At 40.4% G+C, this 20,705-nt stretch overlaps 1 protein-coding gene across 2 annotated transcripts in view; it reads right to left on the bottom strand.

Moving 5' to 3' along the window:
- Positions 1–20,705, bottom strand: part of LOC132098803 (potassium voltage-gated channel subfamily D member 2-like) — a 103,779-nt gene that overhangs the window by 2,996 nt on the left and 80,078 nt on the right. Inside the window, exons 3-6 of one of the 2 annotated variants that reach the window (XM_059505011.1) lie at positions 11,673–11,835; positions 4,894–4,992; positions 2,744–2,839; positions 1,624–1,865 (exon numbers count right to left, since the gene is read on the bottom strand). In XM_059505011.1, the coding sequence (XP_059360994.1) occupies positions 1,624–1,865; positions 2,744–2,839; positions 4,894–4,992; positions 11,673–11,835 (600 nt within the window). The remainder of the gene's footprint in view (positions 1–1,623; positions 1,866–2,743; positions 2,840–4,893; positions 4,993–11,672; positions 11,836–20,705) is intronic. The other variant, XM_059505012.1, reaches the window with a different exon arrangement.

Below are 20,705 nucleotides of genomic sequence, written 5' to 3'. Positions count from 1 at the left end.
CGTATACTTATTTCTTTACACTGCATTCTAAAGCACACTAAATCTGTGCTCTAATATGCATTCTACATTCTCTGTATTAAATATAGTATACTATGCATAATACACTAAGTTGTATACAGTATATGCATTCTGGATTATGTAATGTGTACTGCATATAGTAGTTCACTAAATTCTATGCACTATACTTTGCGTTCATCATGCATACTAGACACTATGCACTACACACTAACACTATGCATTACACACTGTATCGCATATATTTAGAGACTAACTACAAAATAATTCTACATTCTATGCACTAAATATTCCATACTATGCATTATACATGTGCAAACTGCATCATACTGCATAGTATGCCTTATCCACTATATTCTACATATGCAGTCTAGATTATATGCACTACACACTTTTACTGAATTTTACTTATGTACACGAAATACTATGCACTTTAAATTACGGACTGCATACTTAATTTCACATTTGCATACTAAGTAATACAATGCATTACATTCTGCATATTATGTATTACACAATATGCATACTAAATCTAAGCTCTACTATGCATTATATATTCTTTGTACTAAACATAGGGTGACCATATGCGCCGTTCATACGGGACACGTCCCAGCCAGGATTTTAATAATGCCTAAAACATCCAGAGCAGTTTGACCAATAACATGCAGGTAATGTACATAATCGACCAATCGTGGGGCTGCGTGTGAGAAGGTGAGATCTAGAGGGAACGATCAAAGCTAAGCAAATATGCGCACGTGTTTGTCCGTTCGATTGACTTGAAGCATCACTGTGCACAAATCCCCCCCCCCCCCCCCCCCCCCAAAAAAAAAACAAAGTGCGCCACAATGCTTCAAGTCAAACGAACGAACAAACACGTGGAAGCGATTCGAAAGCATAAGGGGCCGTCTGCTCTTTATAGCTCTCATGAATGTTACACAATGATCAACCTGCACAGTGCAAATAGCCAAAACCTGAATATTTTAGGCAATATTAAAATTCTGGCTGGGACGTGTCCCGTATGAACGGCGCATTTGGTCACCCTAACTAAACATTGCAGTGGTTTTTAATTCAAGTGCTGGCGACCCACCGCTCTGAATATTTTGCATGTCTCTTTTATTTAACACACCTGATTCATAAGAAGAGAGCTCCATGCATGAACTGTTTTCCGATTGACAGGGTCCCTACACTGCTCCCTACTCCCTGAGCACAAGAAATCCATTGAAGTTTACTTCGCTTCGGGAACATTCATTCATGGATCTGCACTATGCAACAACCTGCAGCATCTTCACACACAGATGAAACTCACTCGAGAAGTTTGACATGAAATACTTCTGTAAATGCAGTGCGGTGGGTCGCCAGGACTGGAATTGAGAACCACTGACATATTGCATACTACTATACACTTAATTCTACAAATACATTCTCGATTACAAGCACTACATAAACCCCTTCTCCTAACCCCTCTGGAAAAACTCACCATAGTCAGTATTATAAACACTTCTAAATAATACACAGCTCTGGCTTATATATATATTCAGACCGCAACCAGTATCAGTCTATTCTTTCACCTCATGTCTGTGTAAGTGTGCATGAGTGTTGTGAGAGCACCTGTTGCTCATTGGTCTCTCTCTGATCTGGATGGTGCTGAGCTCCTGTATGCTGCCCCTGCGGCCGCCGACCATGTTGGAATTGGAGACATTGAAGCTCTTGCGCTTGTTTCTGCGCGTGCAGCAGGAGGACAGGCCATGTGGAGAGGAGGACAGCGAGGAGGAACGGGACATGGATGGCTTCGTTAAGGAAACCTCCATACAGTTTGTTTCATAAGTTTGCTCATCCACAAACTCATGATTCTGAGAGAGAGAAAGAGACGGGAATTATTTATCACTTTAAGGACTGATTTCTGCATTTGATTATTATATTAATGTGCTTACTGATTATTAAATTGTACAAATAATACAAAGTTGTAAAATGCATAAACATGAGACATTTATGTGGTATTAATGAAACATAATATGTTTAATCTATATTAGGACAATGAAATTAATAATATAGTGTGTGTGTGTATGTAGAGTATCAACAGTGGAGTCCTTAAATCCAGATTCACTGTAGCTTTGGCTGTTTCTCAGGCAGTCCGGCACCCAGCAGGACTGGAATTGTCTCGAGTCTATTGCCCTCGGAAAGCCAGAGCGGGTCACAGTCAGGGGACAACAGTGGCTGTCATTTTCAATTTTCATGCCAGAGTCTGACTAATGATTTCTCTTGAGAGAAAACTGCACTTATTTTTGACAAACCCACAAGCACTGAGGTGCAGAAGAAGTCTGGCCCTGTTTAATGTTAAAGAAATTTTTTTTTCCACTTTCACCTTCGTCTGTACCTCTGCCAGAGTTTTTAAATAGAGTTTAATTCAAATATGGCACACAAAAAAGCAATGTTTAATGTCAGTCATAAGCGATCACATCTTGCCAGGTTTTGCAGCTAATAAAGACTCAGGCTGTTCTTCACACAGAGCTATTTTTAGAAAACATGGCCTTTCTGCACCATATGCTAAAACAATTTTCAACTTAAATAAAGTCAATATGGACAATTGACCAGTAGCTGAACCTACTTCAGGTAGCTTTTGAAGTTACTTAAGAAAAAAACACCTGTATACAATAAGATCAAATAATGCAAAAGCTATTATTGAGAACAGCTTCCAGTTGTGTGTGAAATTTTCTCCTGAGGTTCTTACCGTGGTTTTCTCTAAGCAGTGCAGGAGATGGTGATGCTGGGTCTCAAAAGTGGGGTTGGTCTTACATACCAAAGATTGGCCAGCCTCTTTTGAAGCCTTATTGGAGAAACAGAAAACACTGCTTATCAACCTATCAGCACAGAAAGAAACTGAAAGAAAAGACAAGACAGCAAGGCCCGAATTCTCACAATGATCCAGCAACATTGAGACATTGTTGAGGAACGTTTGGCTAGTTCATTGTGACAACAGTAGGCTCTAGGTTACTGCCACGTCCTGTTCTCTCAAGATCACAACGTTGACAGATGGCTCTTGGTTCAAAAACAGTGGACAACAGAAACAAGAGTATTCCGTGTGTGTCAATATCTACTGAATTTGTATTCAGGATATATTAAATAATGTTACATTAAAAAAATTAGGGAGGAGCATGTTCGATAATTAACCTAATTAAGAAGATTAGTGGTATATATGCACATCAGACTTGCCTCTGTTCATTGACTGTTTTCTAGCATCACTCCACCACCTCATCTCCTCACTTCTAACTATTCCCATCCCCAAATTCCGAGCTCAGAGCCCTCCACTTGGACAGCACACTAAATACACATAACCTTTACTCCATTTATTATATGTAAGTGTGAACTTGTGAATTATTGGAAAGGTATGTGGAAAAGTTAAGTCTTCTGTATTTGAACCATGATGGCCACTGTATCCAAATTCAATAGAGCCTTAATGAATCAGCATGGCACAGTGACCAGACGACTAGGGCAAGGGTGCACAATCCTGCTTCTAAAGGGCCAATGTCCTGCAAAGTTTAGCACCAACACATTTGCCTGGAAGTTTCTAGTAATCTTTGAAGACCTAGGTTGGCTCCAAAATTCAAATAGTCTCTAAGTAGGTAGTTTTTTTTGAACAAGCAATTACTTTGCAAAAAAATATATATATATATATTTGTTCTACATCAGGAGCTCTCAACTCTGGCCTTTAAGTTCCACTTTCCAGCAGAGTTTAACACCAACCTTTATCAAACTCACCTGCCTGTAACTTTCAGATATGTTTGTAAGGGTTGGAGCTAAACTGCAGGAAAGTGGACCTTGAGGGCCAGAGTTGAGAATGCCTGTTCTACGTTAATGAACAGATGCTCCACAACAGGAAGGGAGGTTAGGACCCTGATCTGAGAGGATCGAAACAAAAGTTAAAATGGGAGAAAACACCACCCCTAACCCAGAACTTTTTTCCTACTGTTTTATGGATATTGAGAATTTGGACATCTTTGAAATTCAAACACTTTTTACATTCTGTTTTTGCCTATTCTATGGTAGGGAAGTATGCGATTTTGGATGCAGTCCTTAATTAGCCAGTTCAGGTGTGTTGGATTGGAGCTAAATTTTACAGGTTATTGGCCCTCCAGAAGCAGCGTGGGACACCCCCGAACTAAGGCATTGTTTATCAAGAGTCCGTGTATGGTCAACAGGCACTTGATCAACAAGCCCTGTGGTCTCTGCCTCACATTAAACCCCGCTTCCCATTTAGACGTTGGCCAATCAATGACATGCAGCTCAGACAGTTGCATTCCTCCATGTAATGTGTTCTGATGATGTCATGAAGACAGAGAAATAGAGAGGGAGCACAGGCTAGTCTGGACAGCAGTGAGAAAATCATTCAAAAATGCATGTTAAATAATGTATGGAACAAAAGAGTAGTAGCTGTTGAAAAACGCAGTTAATACAACAAGTAGACAAGATACAAAACGTAATAAAGAGACAAAACCCAAAAGCAAGTAGTTGAGAGATGGGGAAAAGGGTTGCAGTAAAAAACGGGGGCCCCGTTGGTACTGGAGTGGATGGCCGTGGCCCCCGCAAGGCCAAGCCGCATGCACATTGCCATTGGACAAGAGGTCACACATTTATTGTCTCATGACCAGCCACCAGGAAGAGGTGCCGGCACACCTGGTCTAGGCGTAAGAAAGAGTGAAAGACAGAGAGAGAGAATTAGAGGAACACCATGGAAGCGTTGAATGGGGACAGCAGCCCTGTTGGACCTCGGCCCCCTGGCAGAGAGGCGAAAGACCCGGGGGAAAGAGGGGTCCACATGCATCAGCCCATCATGTCAATTTCCATTAAGAGAGACCCCAGCGATTTGGTTTCCACGGTTACCTCCTCCTCCGCGTCTGCCAGCATCCCATTGCGTTTGTACTGCAAATAAGCATTAGCGCCACTGCTCTTCGTTGCACGAATTCTAGCAAGCCTGGTTTTCTGTTCAGGTGGACAAACACACGGGTGTTTAGCCTACTACTTCCTCTTCCTGTGGTCAATGTGTGTTTGTAATCGTGGTGTGACCGGAAGTCTGCATTCTCATGTCTCATGGTCAATATGTGTGTAAATGTGATCGATGGTTGACTGGAGGTTGCATGCTCATGTCCAACATGAAGAATGGTAATGTGTCATTTTTCCCTTTGAGGGACATCAAAAGTATATTATTTATATATGTATATATATATATTTATTATGTGGTTGGGTTTACTCTGCAATAAGTTGATATTTTGATAAATATAAAAATGTAAAAAAAATTTATAATAATATAAAAACAAAAGAAAACAAAAACAAAACAAAAAAAATTAATGAAATAGTTTTTATTCAGCAATGATGCATTAAACTGACCATAATTAACAGAAAATAAATATATAATGTCACAAAAGATTTCTATTTCCAATAATAGCTTATTCTTCCGAACATTCTATTTATCAAAGAATCCTAAAAAAAAAAAAAAAAAAAGATCAAGACCAAAAATATTAAGTTCCCTTTCGAGGGAACTTCGAACTGCATCCTCTAGGGGGCGCTTTGGGGAACACCTTGTCGTGACCCGTGTCAGAAGCATACATTGAAAAAACACCAACTTGCTGGCCGGTGACAGCCTCCGACATCACTACCGGCGCGACTATAAATCAGCACCGGGAGAGCACATCATTATCTTCTCCATCTTCACTGACTGTTTTGTTTGAAGCATGCATTTGAAAGAACCGGTAAGGGCGATCTTTCTCTGTTTATCATGGCGACAACTAGCAAGCGTTTAGACGATGTGTGCATCCATGTCGGCGTTATTTGACACCCGATGACACACGCGATCTTTGCGTCATTTGTTTGGGTGAAGAGCACGCACGCGATGTCTTTGAGGAGGCAATCTGCGTGCATTGTGAGCGTTTTTTCAATGGAAAAAGCTGCGCTCTCGTTCGTCTCTCTTTTGAAAGAAAAAAGAAAAGAAAAGAAAAAAAGGCAGCCATCTGCTTCCCGCGGTTCAGGATCTCTCCGCGCTGAGGCGTGGAAGAAAATGAGCTCGTGAGAATACAGGTGAATCTGTCTGAATGGTTTAAAGAGGGACTTTCCCTTTCGCGCTCGTAAAAAAAAAAATAAAATAAATAAAATAAAATAAAGAGAGAGCCTCGAGAGGATGATGTTATATCTTTAACACTTTCTGATACTGAGGTTAATGCTCTGCTGGGTTTTTACCCAGGAAAAGAAGGAGATATTTGAGGATGGTGAAGAAGCTGAGGCTGAGCCTTCTCAATTCTCCTGCCCTGCATATGTAGAGCTGTTGGAGGTTATTGAGCAAAAAATTACCTTTTGACCATAGCCCTCCAGCTCAGGTGAGCCTTTCATTTGTGCATGATCTCCATACAGAGATTAAAAAGAAATGAAAGATGCCGTTTTCTTCTCGCATCCATCGGTTTCGGTATGAAAGTAATCTGCCGACATCGAGGTGATGCGCGAAAGCGGCTAGGAGGGAATGCCCCCTGTAGAAAGAGCAAAAAATTTTATAAATAATTTATAAATAATTTTTATCTGTGAAAATTTTTTCTTTCTGCAGGGGAAACATCCTCTCTTAATCTCCCTCCTTGCCATCTAAGCCCCTTCAGAAAATCATCTCGCTTAAATGGCAAGGCATACGCAGTAGCAGGTCAGGCTGTGGCTTTATTACAGCACAATGCTGGTGCTTCAAGCATATCAGACTGATCTGCTAAGAAACCTGGATAGAGGAAGGGGCCTTTTTCTGATCAGGTAGCTGAGCTGGGCCGCACCACGGATCTCTCTCCGTGCTACCAAGCAGGCCGCCTCTGCTATGGGCAGGACTATGGCGGCCATGGTGGCAGCGAAGAAACATCTGTGGATGAACATTGCAGACATCGTGAGGAAAAAAAATGCTTTCTGCTCGATGCTCGGGTTTCGCCTTCTGAACTTTTCGGTATTTTTGTTGAGACGGCGATTTGAGAAGTTCAGGGAGATGAAGGCGCGCTCTGCTGCTTTCAGATCCTTCGTTCCACGAAGGTCCAGGTCTGAGCCCAAACAACATAGGGGTCCTGGCCTGTCTCGATCTGAGGATCAAAGATGGGCACAGAAGGCTAGTGTCGCAACTCGCGCTCCTCCCCCACCTGCGGGCAGGGGTTAGAGGAATCGTGGGCCACGGGGAGGTAAGCAGAACCTAAGGGGTATGATCTAGATGAGGCAGCGTTCTTGTCCGAATCGGAGTTATACCGAGGTATCTACTCATTCCCTTTGGGGATTTTTAACCCTCTGGAGTCTAAGAGGTTATCAGGAGAAAATAGCCTCATAACACGTATATGCGTTAATCGACTTCAGAGGGTTAAGTTCTGCTTTTATCCTCCCCTTCCTAATTCCCCTGTAACCACCAGCTCTCCACCTGATCGAGTTTAGGTGGAAACCTCTCGCATAACAGTCTCCTATGCTGGACCTATAATGTTTTTATGGTTCTATGTTCATAGCAACCATCTGACTGATGGTCCAGACTAAGTTAGGGTTAGGGTTAGTTACATGTTTACTAAACATTCGCCAGCAGCAGCCATCCAGCTTCATGTTCCGGTATTAGGCGGCTGAGATCACAGGTTTCTGAGGGAGCCTCCTTGATCATCAGGCCTGGAACAGCACTGCAGGGAATTTCATGGATGTCCGGCCAGGTCACCCCGAGGGGTCTCCTGGCTGCTCAGGGGTGATGTCGCATCTACCGGGAAGTGGAGGTGGCAGTTACAGAAGTCTTCTTGTATATGCTGCCTCAGGTGATGCTCCCCTCGCCCGAGGTTTATAAAATTGAGCTTGCCTCTCCCGTGAGGTTCAGCACCTCTGCGATGCTTAGGAACCTTTAAGTACACACGCTAAGCTTTGTGTACTTACTCAAAACCACATGGTGGTCAGTGTGCACGTGAACACTTTGCGCACTTTCTAAAAATCTAAAAAAAGTGGTAAGTTTGCATGCAAGACTCTGCAAACTTTTGGAAATCTTGTACGATAAGGGTTACGCGCTCCGCTTCGTTCCCTTTCTTGAGATGATTAGACCTTGGTTCCTTGGGATCCATTCAGCTAGTGTGTATTTGTTTATACACCTCAAGCATCGCTTCTCTCAACATGAGGGGCTATTTGGGTGATTCTCGTGGTAATTTAGCAGCGCTCCCCTTTTTCCAAAAAAGGGTCGCCTATGAGCACGCTACTCTGAGCCCAGAGTTCTCCTTTCGTATGAGACTGAGTTCTCAGTTTTTCCCAGAGCGCTCCAGTATTGTTTCCATAGATCGAGTTGATGACTCTCAATCATACTGTTTTGAGATACTCTATTCCATCTATAAGGCTGCTCTATCGGAGTGCCACGAGAACCCCTCCTTAGAACAGTATTTGAAAATCCATGCTATGGTAAGTGTGCACGTGAAGTCTTTGCACACTTTCTGAAATCCACACTGTGGTAAGTTCCCACGCTAGTATTCTGCGTTCTTTCTAAAATCCTATATGGTGAGGGCTTCGCGCGGTTGCTTCGTGCCCTTTCTTGAGTTGGTAAAAGCCCTGTTCATCTTGGGCGCCACTCCACCTATGTATCCTCGGATATCTATCTAAACAGGGTGTTGCTACTAGAGAACTGTTGAGACAGCTCTTTCAGCAAGCTTATGCATAAGCTAGCGGTAAGCCTTGTGTGACAGGCAAGACTTGGTACAAATTCTAGGTTCTTAGCCGTATCCCTTTAAAGGAATCTTTCCTGATTCCAAGCCTTCAGCTCTACCCTGGGCCGAGGCCCTAACATTAAGTTGGGCATGTAGCTTAGGCCTTTTGGCCGTAAGGGGTACTGTCACAGACAGCCGTCTAAACGTCCCAGGGGCAACTCCCATTGAAATGGTAGAGTTGGTACTAAGTGCTCGCCATGATTCTGGCCTGCACTCCCCTCAGCATGGCGGCGTGGGTATGCTGTTCCCCAAAGTGCCTCCTAGAGGACGCAGTTCGAAGTTCCCTCAAAAGGGAACTGTCTCATAGTTCCCTGATTAGGGAACGAGACACTGCGTCTTCTAGCTCCCTGCCATGCTTCGGATGCAAGCTTCAGACGAAGAAGGAAATGACGTGCTCTCCCGGTGCTGATTTATAGTCGCGCCGGTAGTGACGTCAGAGACTGTCACCGGCCAACAAGTTGGTGTTTTTTCAATGTATGCTTCAGACACGGGTCACGACGAGGTGTTCCCCAAAGCGTCCCCTAGAGGACGCAGTGTCTCGTTCCCTACTCAGGGAACTATGGTTACATACGTAACCTGCGACAGTTTTCAAAACTGATAATAAGAAATGTTTCTTGAGCACCATATCAGCATATTAGATTGATATCCGAAGGATCATGTGACACTGAAGACTGGAAATTGATGCTGAAAATACAGATTTGGATTCAATTCAATTTTAAAATGTATACAAATAGAAAAACAGTTATTTTCATTTGTAATAATATTTCACAATATTATTGTTTTTATGGTATTTTTGATCAAATGAATGAAGACTTGATAAGAAAAAGAGGCTTCTTCAAAAAACAAACAAGAAAAATAAAAACATCATAGGCTTTTCTCTTTACATCTCCAGATAAATTGTATTGTTAAATTTCAGTAGAACTAGTATCAATAACTGAAATTTGGGTATTTTTACAATCCTAACGTCCTTTCTCACTTCTCTCTCTCCTACTCTCGTTCTCAGTCCCTAGTTAATCTAAAAAACAGACTGTTGTTCTTGGGTGGACTGGTTGTACTGTTTATCTGTGTGTGTGTGTGTGTGTGTGTGTGTGTGTGTGTGCAGAGGTGGACTGGGATATACTGTTATAACTGTTTGTGTCTCCCATGGGGTGGCTGGAGTCAAACAGCTAAATTAAAAGAAGACACTCATCTAATGAGATATGATGTGATGTCACCACGTCTGTGTATTCTGATCACTCCCAAAGGAGAACTAGTTACAGAACACAGCATCTGTTCTTCCTGTGCCTGGTCTCATTGGCCACGTACACACTGCAGCTAAATACAGTCGTGAGTCCTCTTTTTAGTGCTTAATCTAATTCTGTACACACACAGTTCCATCATTTAAGTTTGATGATGACCAAATACTTGCATAGTATGAACAAAACTGGTTTAAACGACTTAAGAGCATAAACAGTTGAGTGTGGTTTGGTAAACACTGACTGATGTTGCTAACTTTCGCTCTCAAGAAAAGGTTTAAATAACTACGCCAATCACCATTTTCCATACAGACATGAAATGATGATTTATGACAGGAATACTCATGACAGATGTAATGACAGATCACAACACTCCTGCCGTAATAAATTCAGATGTCTAAACCGCAGGCTAATGCATCGACTATAAATGCAGTGTGTGCATGTGGACAGCTTCACTGATTATGGCAGTCACTGTGCAGATGGGCTGTAAAACTTACATTTCAATTTAATTGCGAAAGTAATCAGATTAATTGAGGTTTCGGAGTTAATTGAATCATTTCTTTTAAATAATCCTGAAGCTAAGCATCAGGATATGCAAATTCCATCATCACTGATTGGAGCTGAGTGGCATACCACTTGCTGCCTATTCAAACATCAAAGTCACGGTAAGAGCAAACCCAATTAAACTTATTCCCTTGTTCACTGGTCCATGGCATAAAAAAAATGAGGACATTTGCCTTTAAAGGAATAGTTCACTCAATAAGCCAGGAGATAAATATGCACAGATCAAGTCTTGTTGATCAAGTGAAAACTGTCCAAAATTATTTTAAACAAATATACCAGTGGATTTTGATGGGCAGCAGATGGACTTTTTCAAGATGCAAAGTGTTGTTATGGATTATGGATTGTTATTTTGGCCAGAAGCAACGGTATGATGTAAAAATGCCTCAATGATGGAATTGTTTCCTACAAACACACAGCTTTTCACTTCACAAGATGTTCATTGATGGACTGGAGCCGTGTGGATTACTTGTGGATTATTGTGATGTATTTATCAGCTGTTTGGACTCTCATTCTGACGGCACCCATTCACTGCAGAGGATCCATTGTTGAGCAAGTGAGATGTAATGCTCAATTTCTCCAAATCTGTTCTTATTAAGAAACAAATTCATCTAGATCTTGGATGGCCTGATAGTGAGTACATTTTCAACTAATTTCCTTTTTTCTCTCTCTTTAAATACACCCAAAACTTTGCAGTGTGTATGTGGCCGTTTCCTTTTTATTTCTATTTAGACTCTTTCTCATCCTTTTTTTATATCTGCCATTGTTAAAGTTTCTCTGCCTGTCTTGTTTCTGTGTGTTTGTGTTTTTGTCTGCTGTGCCGAAGTAAGGGATGTGATCTGGGCATGGACTAGAAATGATGGTTCCACAGAGACCTGCAGTTAACAAACCACAGAGACACACACACACCACTCAGCGTGCAGACATCTGGGTCACAAGAACATTGTGCCATGTTGTATTAAATACTATCCCAGTGTCATTTTTCTGTGTTTGTGTGTACATAGTTCTGTCAGGGTCTCTTTGCCACAGCCAGAGCGGCTTGTATTTCAAGAGAACATCTACATTTGAGCCCAGCTCCCTATAACTCTGTGAGATCAGAGGCCGTGGACCCACGCTGGGGTCGTGGGTGGCCCGTCTAGGGTACCTTTTGGGCACGACGCTTCTCTGCACGCTGACTCTGATGGTAGATCCGACTGAAATTGGACACAATGACGGGAACAGGAAGAGCGATCACCAACACGCCACTCAAAGAACAAACAGAGCCAAAGATCTTTCCCATGATGGTCTTAGGAACCATGTCTCCATATCTGTAACACATAAAAAAAGAACATAGATATGGGTCAGCGGCAACAGTTCAGTGACAAATCAAACAATGAAAATCCGAAAATCTATCTATCAATCTATCATGACATCATGGTCTTTTTTTAAAATCCCAAATTCCAGTCAATACAACTTTTTTTTGTCATTTTTGTCAAACTTAAAAAAAATGTAGTATTAAAGGTTATAATATCTGATCTTAAATTAAATACACTGACAGTTATGATGGTGTACATGGGTAAATAAGTGATATTTGTTTTATTGTTTTATTTGTTTTGATATTATGATTTGATTGATGTCAGATGTCAACAAAATGTGTTCTTGCATATACGTATGTGGCTTCCCTGCATATATATATTATAAACAATTACAAAAAAAATTCAAGGCCTTTTCAGCCTCATTTCAAATCCCATGAAAAAAAATCTAATTTTATTTTAATTAAAATTTTTTTTTGAATTGTATAATAGTTCTGTGCAAAAAAAAACCCAAAACAAAACAAAACAAAAAATCCTGACATTGCAGAAATATTTCTGATCTTCACAAGCAGGGTTTAATTATTGCTTCTGTCAGCAACACGCTTCTTCATTTTTACCAGCTCAGCATGATCCCAGATGGCAGCACTAGGGGGCACTAGGGAATGATATAGCATGGGGCAAACATTCACTCCCCAATTCTATGAAAAGCTCTTTTTTTCTGTATTTGACCCCAGGCTTTTTTCCTCATAAAGCATTAACATCCCTAAACTTTTAACTTGATTTTAAAAAATGACTGTTCGCATGTTGTGGGAAGAGCTGCGTGTATGTGTGGGCTGAGTTTCATGCTACAAAGTAGCTATGCAATGAAGTTCTTTCATCCTATGAAGTTCTCTGACCTACTTTGCCAACACTGAATATAAGATTACATTTAAATAATAGCCATTACAATGATACAAAGCAGTCATATTACACACAATATCTTCACACTATGGCATTCATATGAACATGCTGTCTTGGGAACACACAGTACTTGCAAGATTACATTCTTGTTCCAACAAACACACTCCCCTTCTGTTGTACCACCTCCTCTTCATCTTTTTAAAGCAGGCCAATGTGTGACAAACCAACTCCGTCACTGGCATTCAGGAGACGATCTGTCATTAGTCAACAGAATGAAACCATCCTGGTTTATCTCAATCTAAAAGCTGTCATCGCAATGACACTACTTTAACATTTTGATGGCGATGTTTACTAGTTGCACTTATACCATGATATTACCATGTGTTTTTTTTTTTTTTTTGGCATGTATCAAACTACTTGGGCATATATTCATTCATAAAATGCTTTTATCTGAAGTGACTAACAATCGAGGAATATCACAAGCAAGTAGTATGCAAATGCAAACAAATATTGGAATAATTTTTTACCATGGTAGGCCTAAATGCCAAAACACCTCCACAGTATTTTTGCTGTAATCACAATTTTTTTTTTTTAATTTTTACATGTGAATTTATATAAAATGTTTAAGGGCATCTTTCAAGAGTTGAAGAATCGGGTGTAACTGTATGCCCTCAAAAAGCATTATGACTATATTAGCTACACCTCACCTGTAGCAGACATAATAGTCAATAAGTCCATACAATAAAAGTCAAATAAAAGGGTCCAACAGGGTTGTTTTGGACCTAATTGACAAACATTCTTTAAAATACCCCTGTCACTTTAAGATGAAAAAGCAGTTAAAGAATACATCATGGATATGCATTATCTGCAGTATTTTTAACAGTTGAGCTGCAGATTTATTTCCACCTGCACAAATCTCTTCTCAAAGGACATATGCAATAATTTAAAAGAACTAAAAAAATTACAAATACAATTGTGCATTTCTGAAAGCGGAGTATAGTGTGCCGTGACGGCGCTGAGAGGCTTCGGTGCTCTAAGTTAAGGGTCTAACTGAATTACGCCATTGAGAATATGAGCTCAAGGGGCCTGATGCGACAAAGCCTGAGCCATAATTACGGTCGGCACCGAGTCGACCTCTCCAATTAAACGCCTGTAATTAAATAAGCCAGTGAGAGAGAAAGGGAGAAAGACAAGACATGCAAAGAGTTAAGAGGCTCTCGTTTCTGCTTTGTACCATGGTCGACAGTCATTCAGAGCCCTTGAAAATATCCATATTAATGGTTACATGAGCTATTCATGACTGATCAATAGAGAGCTTTGTGATTCCCTGCAACGACAGACAATAGACTCATTATAAGAGACCAATAAAGTCTCTTGTAGGCAATTACTCTCATAATTAGATTTATGTACATGATGAATATGTTGGGCACTAGCTGCTAATCCAAATCCGCACACTAAGCTGTTATTTGAAAAGTGTGTGTGTGCTCTCGCTGGAGCATCACATTGCTCCGCGGCCAGCCTGTACGTAATAAAATACATTGACCTTGCACTGTCAGGTGTGTGTATGTGTGTGTGAAGCAAACTAGAGGGGACAGCAAGGACTCTAATTTGCTCTCTGCGTTTGTCATTTCTTTGCTGCTCACTGTCCAGTACTGTTATGTATGACAGTATCCCTATTAACCCAGCTGACCTGCACTGGCAACCATTACACACACACAGAACACTGAGCAAGCTATTGCAGTTTAGATCATCAGAAGCACTTCACTGCAGCCCAATATAAAAGGCAATCACAAACACACACATATGCATCCCTCTGTCCTCTTCTGAGGACAGTTTTGTCCTCAAACTATAGCTAATTAATCTCACACTCGCTCTGCTTCTGCAAGAAACTTCGAAACCTTGACGGCCACAGTATGATCCAATCAGCCAGCATAGGAAAAGACACCCAATGTCTGTAAGTAAACAGCTCTAAAAAGATGCACACCCAAACACAGTCTTACAGATTACAGGAGGTGGACGAAATCCAATGAGAGAGACAGAGAGAATGAAAGAAAGAATCATAGTATGACTACTAAAAAAACTATTTTTTTCTCCATGCTTTCTTTATGAGTCCATATCTTCACTCTTTGGCTCTAGCGTTATGTGAAATGAGAGGAGAAGGGTGGATGAGTGGAAAGAGACAGTGAGATTAACAAAACCCAGAGCTCACTGACTTAATAGCTCTTGCTTCATGAAGCTCTGGACTGATTGGAGATGAAAGATGCTTATCAAGTTGAATGTGGTGCTCATTAGAATACTGAGAGTTAATGATGAGTGTGTTCCATTTAACTGGCTCTAATTGTTATTCACAGTCACACGTGATGGAGAAACAATCACTCTCCGCGTTTTAATATCCTGTAGTGTTTTGACTGTATCTAAAATCACAATTCACAAACAAACTTTTCAAAAGTACGCAGTTTAAGGCCCCCTAAACAGCATTGTCATGTAAGTAAACATAGTGTTGTGTAAACACCCCCTTAATCTAGGCTGCTGCACATCATCATGAAAGATTATCATTTGCATGTGCTATAACCTTGGCAATTTTAACTATCAAGAGATTTTAAAGCATTCAAGCACAAGACATAAAATAACTCAAAACATGAAGACACGAAAGAACTGAATACCTGCTGTGTTTCAGACAGTGGGCAAACAGCTAATTGAGTTCTCTCATGTCTCACACTTGAATGAACAAATACACCTCACTGATACAAACATTCAAGCACAAAAAGATGTGAAAGAGCTTAATTCAGCACCTGCACGCTGGGTTCTGTGTGCACAGCGTACACTCTAGCAAGGGCCCTGCTTAGAGAGAATTGCACTTATCACCTTGCTGTTGAAGTTTTATCGACCAACAAGACAAAAATTGTAAGTCTGATCGCTTAGAAAATTTGTGATTGTGACTGGTCAGATTAAAGCAACATGCTCTTGCCACCTTATTTCTACTCATTAAGTCTTAACACTGATTTGCAACTCATCTAAGTGAAGGAAGCAAAACAAACGGGTTGTGTTTTTCATGCATGAGTGGCACTCCTGAGATCTCATTCTCCTTTCCTGCACACAGGCGCAGCACTGTAAGTGAAATCTCACAACTAAGGGTTTCATGAAAGGCTTTTGTGAATGCTTTATGCCACGGCGGTTGGAAGCTTCACACAAGACCCCCTCCTCCCTCATCAATAATTCTGTCTATGCTTTCTTTATCCCTCCCATGAATGCTCAACAATCTGTTTTATCCCATCCTACCATCCTACCTCCTTTCATTCTCTTGGACTCTAAAACACACAGACATTTTGCGGACAGACACACTCATTCAGACTCATATCAGGGATGTCCCCTGTTCGAGTTTGGCTAAAGGCGAGACAGATACACAGAGTTTATTGCATCAACAAATGCTTTCTTCTGCCGAGCTCTTAGCACAAGCAGATACAAAGTCCTTGACCTGATAATGAAAGATGTTCTCCTGGCATTCAAATGCAACTTCTAGTTGAGGTATAAAAGTGAAGAAGAGAGAGAGGAAGAGATAATAAGGGTCTTTTATTTTTTCTTATAAACCCACAGAATGGCCTCTTGCTACACTGACTCACAGCAGATCAATCAGAGATAAAGCTCTGAGCTCACTTTTGTGTCCAAGAAAAAAATACTTTACGTGCATGAAGCTCAAGGTGTTCGATTTCCAGAGAAAATCACACTTAATGATCATTATACAGACAGAATGGCCATTTTTACACCGCTGGGTGTTGTGACTGGTGATGCCGTTTGTGTCATGGCTCAGGGATCAGTGTGTGAAACACGAAGAGATATGGAGGAGGAACAGAGCGGGGTCATCACTGATGGTGAAAACGAGGAATGTGAATAGGTTGGGTGCACTGACATTGAAATAGAGGAGGGTGAATAAGCTATCATGGGCAAACACAATAAACTCATAGCCCAATCAATTAGAGCAATCTCATTCCACTACTGCGACTCAATCAGAGTAAATGATCAATAGAGGAGAAAAGAGGTCGAGATGCTAATTTATGACAAGATGCTTAACAACAGTGAAATCTTCTCTGCTCAAAAATCGAGCAGGCTGCTTAATTGTTTTAGGACATGAGTAGACTTGAGTATGCAAACACATTCAATAAGCTGATGCATATATGAAGCGTTAACATACTTAAGGTTCATTGTGTTAGCTATAGTGGAAACAAACCTCAGTAAAAAAAAAAAAAATTGTGTGTTGTTATTCAGCTATCTAGCTACAGCGCAACTTTGTACTAACTTTAAATAATTGGCTTGAGAAGATTTTCTTTAAACCAGCAGTTCTCAATTCCAGTCCTCGCGACCCCCTGCTTTGCACATTTTGTATGTTTCTCTTATGGCTTCATACATTTGTTTAAGCAATTTTTTTGTTTGTTTGTTTAAGCACTTGTCCATGTGTAAAATCTGTGCTCAAATCTGTGAATGAATGTTCCGAAGTGAGGTAATCTTCAACAGATTTCCCCTGCTCAGGAAGTAGGGAGCAATGAACACTGTGTAGGGACCATATCAATGGGAACACAATTCATGCATGGAGCTCACTTCTAATGAGCTGATTATCTGAATTAGGTGTGTTAACAGAGAGGGTGGCGTGAGGACTGAAATCGAAAACCGCTGCTTTAAACTATTAAACTATAGCAGTTCACCCGCAGGTAGCGTTTGCACTAATGTATGATAAACTACAACACAAGTTTAATAAGCTTAGCTGACCATAAAGACAAAACTAATGGTAACAAGTATGCTTACTCTTGCGACATAGCTAAACTTATTGTTTAAACAAACTTTAACTAATTAGCAAGGCCAAGTCCAAGCATTTGCTTCACCATGACAGTTGACCTGAAAGAGGGAATGGATAATAGCATTTACGCTAAAGTTCGTTATAGTTCCCGTTGCAGCAATGCACACTTATATTGCATTAAAAACTAGGTTTTGACACGACAATCCACAAGGACAGTATGTGACCTGAGAGACAAAACTGATCGTAACGTTATTGCTGCTAACATTTGCTAGGTGGCAATAAATCAAGTTTAAACAAGCTTCAAACACCATAGAAAAACGATATTAGTTAACGTCAAGTACGTAGCAGTGCCTCTTGTAGCAATGTGCACTTGTATTACATTAAAAATTGCACTGACATATTTTGGAATGCAATGATGCACAAAACTTGTGTAGCTAGGCCCCTTTGGGCCGTCATCACAGAACAGGCAGTTTCCATTCTCAGTTCTCTTTCTATGCAAATTAAAAAAGCAGTATTAACTATGGGAAATAATAACTGCACCATCTCCAGCCATAATTGAAGCTCTGGATGTTTGTTTTGTGTGATTTTGTTGTATCCAGAGGAGATTTTAATGTTTACGTATTGCTTTCGGTCCAATAGGACTTACGTCGTGACTAAGAGCTAATCAGCATAATTATGATCACATTGCTGCTATTATGTGTGGATGCTAATGACCTACCGGACTGAACTGTGGGAGCTCCCCTGCCTCGCGCAGTAGACTGAGGAAAAGGGGAGAAAAAAAAAAAAACATTTTTCAACCATTTCTCACTGTATAACTACAATATTGTGCATAAGCAACAGACGGTCCACATGGAATTTTCACTGTCATAGCTAAAACTCAAAGACAAAACATTCACAAATTTGGGCAGAAGGGAAAAGACCACTCAAATTCACTTTATTTGTTTTCTCTTATTTTAATTGCTTATGTTGATGGAATATAAAAATATTATGCTTAAATTTGTGGCTTATTGGATTTGCTTACAGCTACCAATAGGTTATTAACTGTTAATATGCACACTACTTCTGCAACATGGATGCAAAGTAAACAAAATCAGTTCGATTAGTGAATAAGAACACATTTTGTGTCTCAAAGTTCAAAAGAAATAGCCGGGATGAGTTCTGGACAAGCTAATAAGGCCATCGCTAACACCAACGCTAATGATCTGAGAAAACGATCTGGGGAATCCAGAGTCCACATGAGGATGAGACGACATTATTGCTGCTAAGTACCTGCAGCAGGTGCTCACATAAGCAGTCGAGTTCATTAACACATGTCCACCGTCATGCCATGTTTAATGTTCTATGACTGCAACAGTTACACTTCTATAATACATTTATGATTCACACATACACTCTTGACCATCTGCTGTCCTCCTAAACGTGCAATCTGGTATCTATAATCAGTAGTGTAACATACCTGTATAATTTAACCTCTATACTGTCATAACAGAGCATCTATGGAAAGTGGTGAATGTGAGAAATGGCTTCATTCTTTCATTCCTCTATTTCCGAGGGAAACTATTTGTGCATACGGCAAGCGAGCGAGGTCAAATCAATGAGCTGTCCCTGACATTATCACAAAGGAAAACTCCTCATCAAATGGCAAAGGCCAATGTGCAATAATACTGTGTGGGAGAAAGAAAGCAGGTTATGATGGCAGAACATGAATAGATATAACATCATTGAGGCACTAGCAGAGGTCACAGTGTATGGCGCTGATGTCAAGTGGCATAATGCTGCAATAATGTTTTGGAAAGTGTCCACAGAGCATTGAGGGAATGCTTAGCACTGCTCAGGTGTGTCCAACACTGGTTCCAGCAGTGAGAGTGAAGATGCTCTCTGCTTCAGTCTGTGCCAACCGACCTTCTCACCACAGCATCTGTTGCTGTCTGTCTAGCTAACACACAAATACACACATAAACACTCCCACGTTCTTACGTGTAAAGTTGAAATTGTGATAATCCTAAAATTAGATATAAATGCAACTTTCTATTACTTGCTAAAACATGTTGCAATTATGACTATAAAAACACACAGTTTCCTTTTTTTCTGTAATAGATTCCAATCTCAAATTGTCATTACGGTCATTATTTATTATTATTATTCATTTTATGTCTCATTATTCTAAATGATGATTCTCATTACTGCAAACCGTGTTGGCCCATACTATAGACAATAATGTGGAATGCATTTGGCTTCGATGAGCCTGCAGGTCCCTGCAGGAGATCCACACTAGAAGAACAGATCAAAACCGCCAAGGCAAGGACGTTTCTCATCCCTTCCGACTGTAAATCATCCTATCATGACCCGGACATGTCCTTGACAGGTTTTGTGAAAATCACCCATGCTTATGCACAACATTCAGAATAAGACAGGTTATTTATACACCCACGCACTGAAAGTCTGTCAGAAAAAAAAAACAGCATTTTTATAAATACAGATCTCATCTGACTCAGTCTCAGTCAGTTCCATTGATTGTCTTTGTAGCTCTGGAAGAAAGGCAGTGCACACAAACATTCGCATGAGAAAGGAAACACAAACATTTGTCAAATGAGAGTCTTATTGCCCTTTTTTTCAGCTCAGAGCTAAACATACAAACACATAATCCAGCTAAATTATTCACACAGACACACATGCACGTATATATTCATAGACAAGCTCCAATTTGACACTTCATTCCACCTACAGACCCGAGCCCAGAGGACAATTAGTCAAGCAGGCCTTGGGCAAGACAGATGCAGATGCCATATTTCTCTCTAATCCATTTATAGTGTCTCTGAGTTTCCATAGTCAGTGTGTGTGTGTGTGTGTGTGTGTGTGTGTGTTTATACTAATGATACACGAAGGATTCCAAAGTTGTATTAGCAAATTTTGTTCTTCAGAATTTTATTTTCTCCAAGAGAAACATCAAATATTGATTGAATTTTACACCATTCTGGCATACATGAGGTATAAAACACAAATTGCACCTTCAGATATGAGGAATGTGAGAATTATACAGCAGTTCTGATGATTTAAAATTTTTCAGTAAGATTAAGTATCTTGAACTAACAATGAACAATACTTTTAAAGCATATATTTATCATGCATATGCCTAATTTGATATGGCTAAGTGTCAATTCATTAAGATTTATCTTGCACAATGACAGTTTGATGG

This window comes from Carassius carassius, chromosome 22 (assembly GCF_963082965.1).
Source record: "Carassius carassius chromosome 22, fCarCar2.1, whole genome shotgun sequence".
Taxonomy (NCBI): Eukaryota; Metazoa; Chordata; class Actinopteri; order Cypriniformes; family Cyprinidae; genus Carassius; species Carassius carassius.
This window is presented reverse-complemented; position numbering and strand designations above follow the sequence as displayed.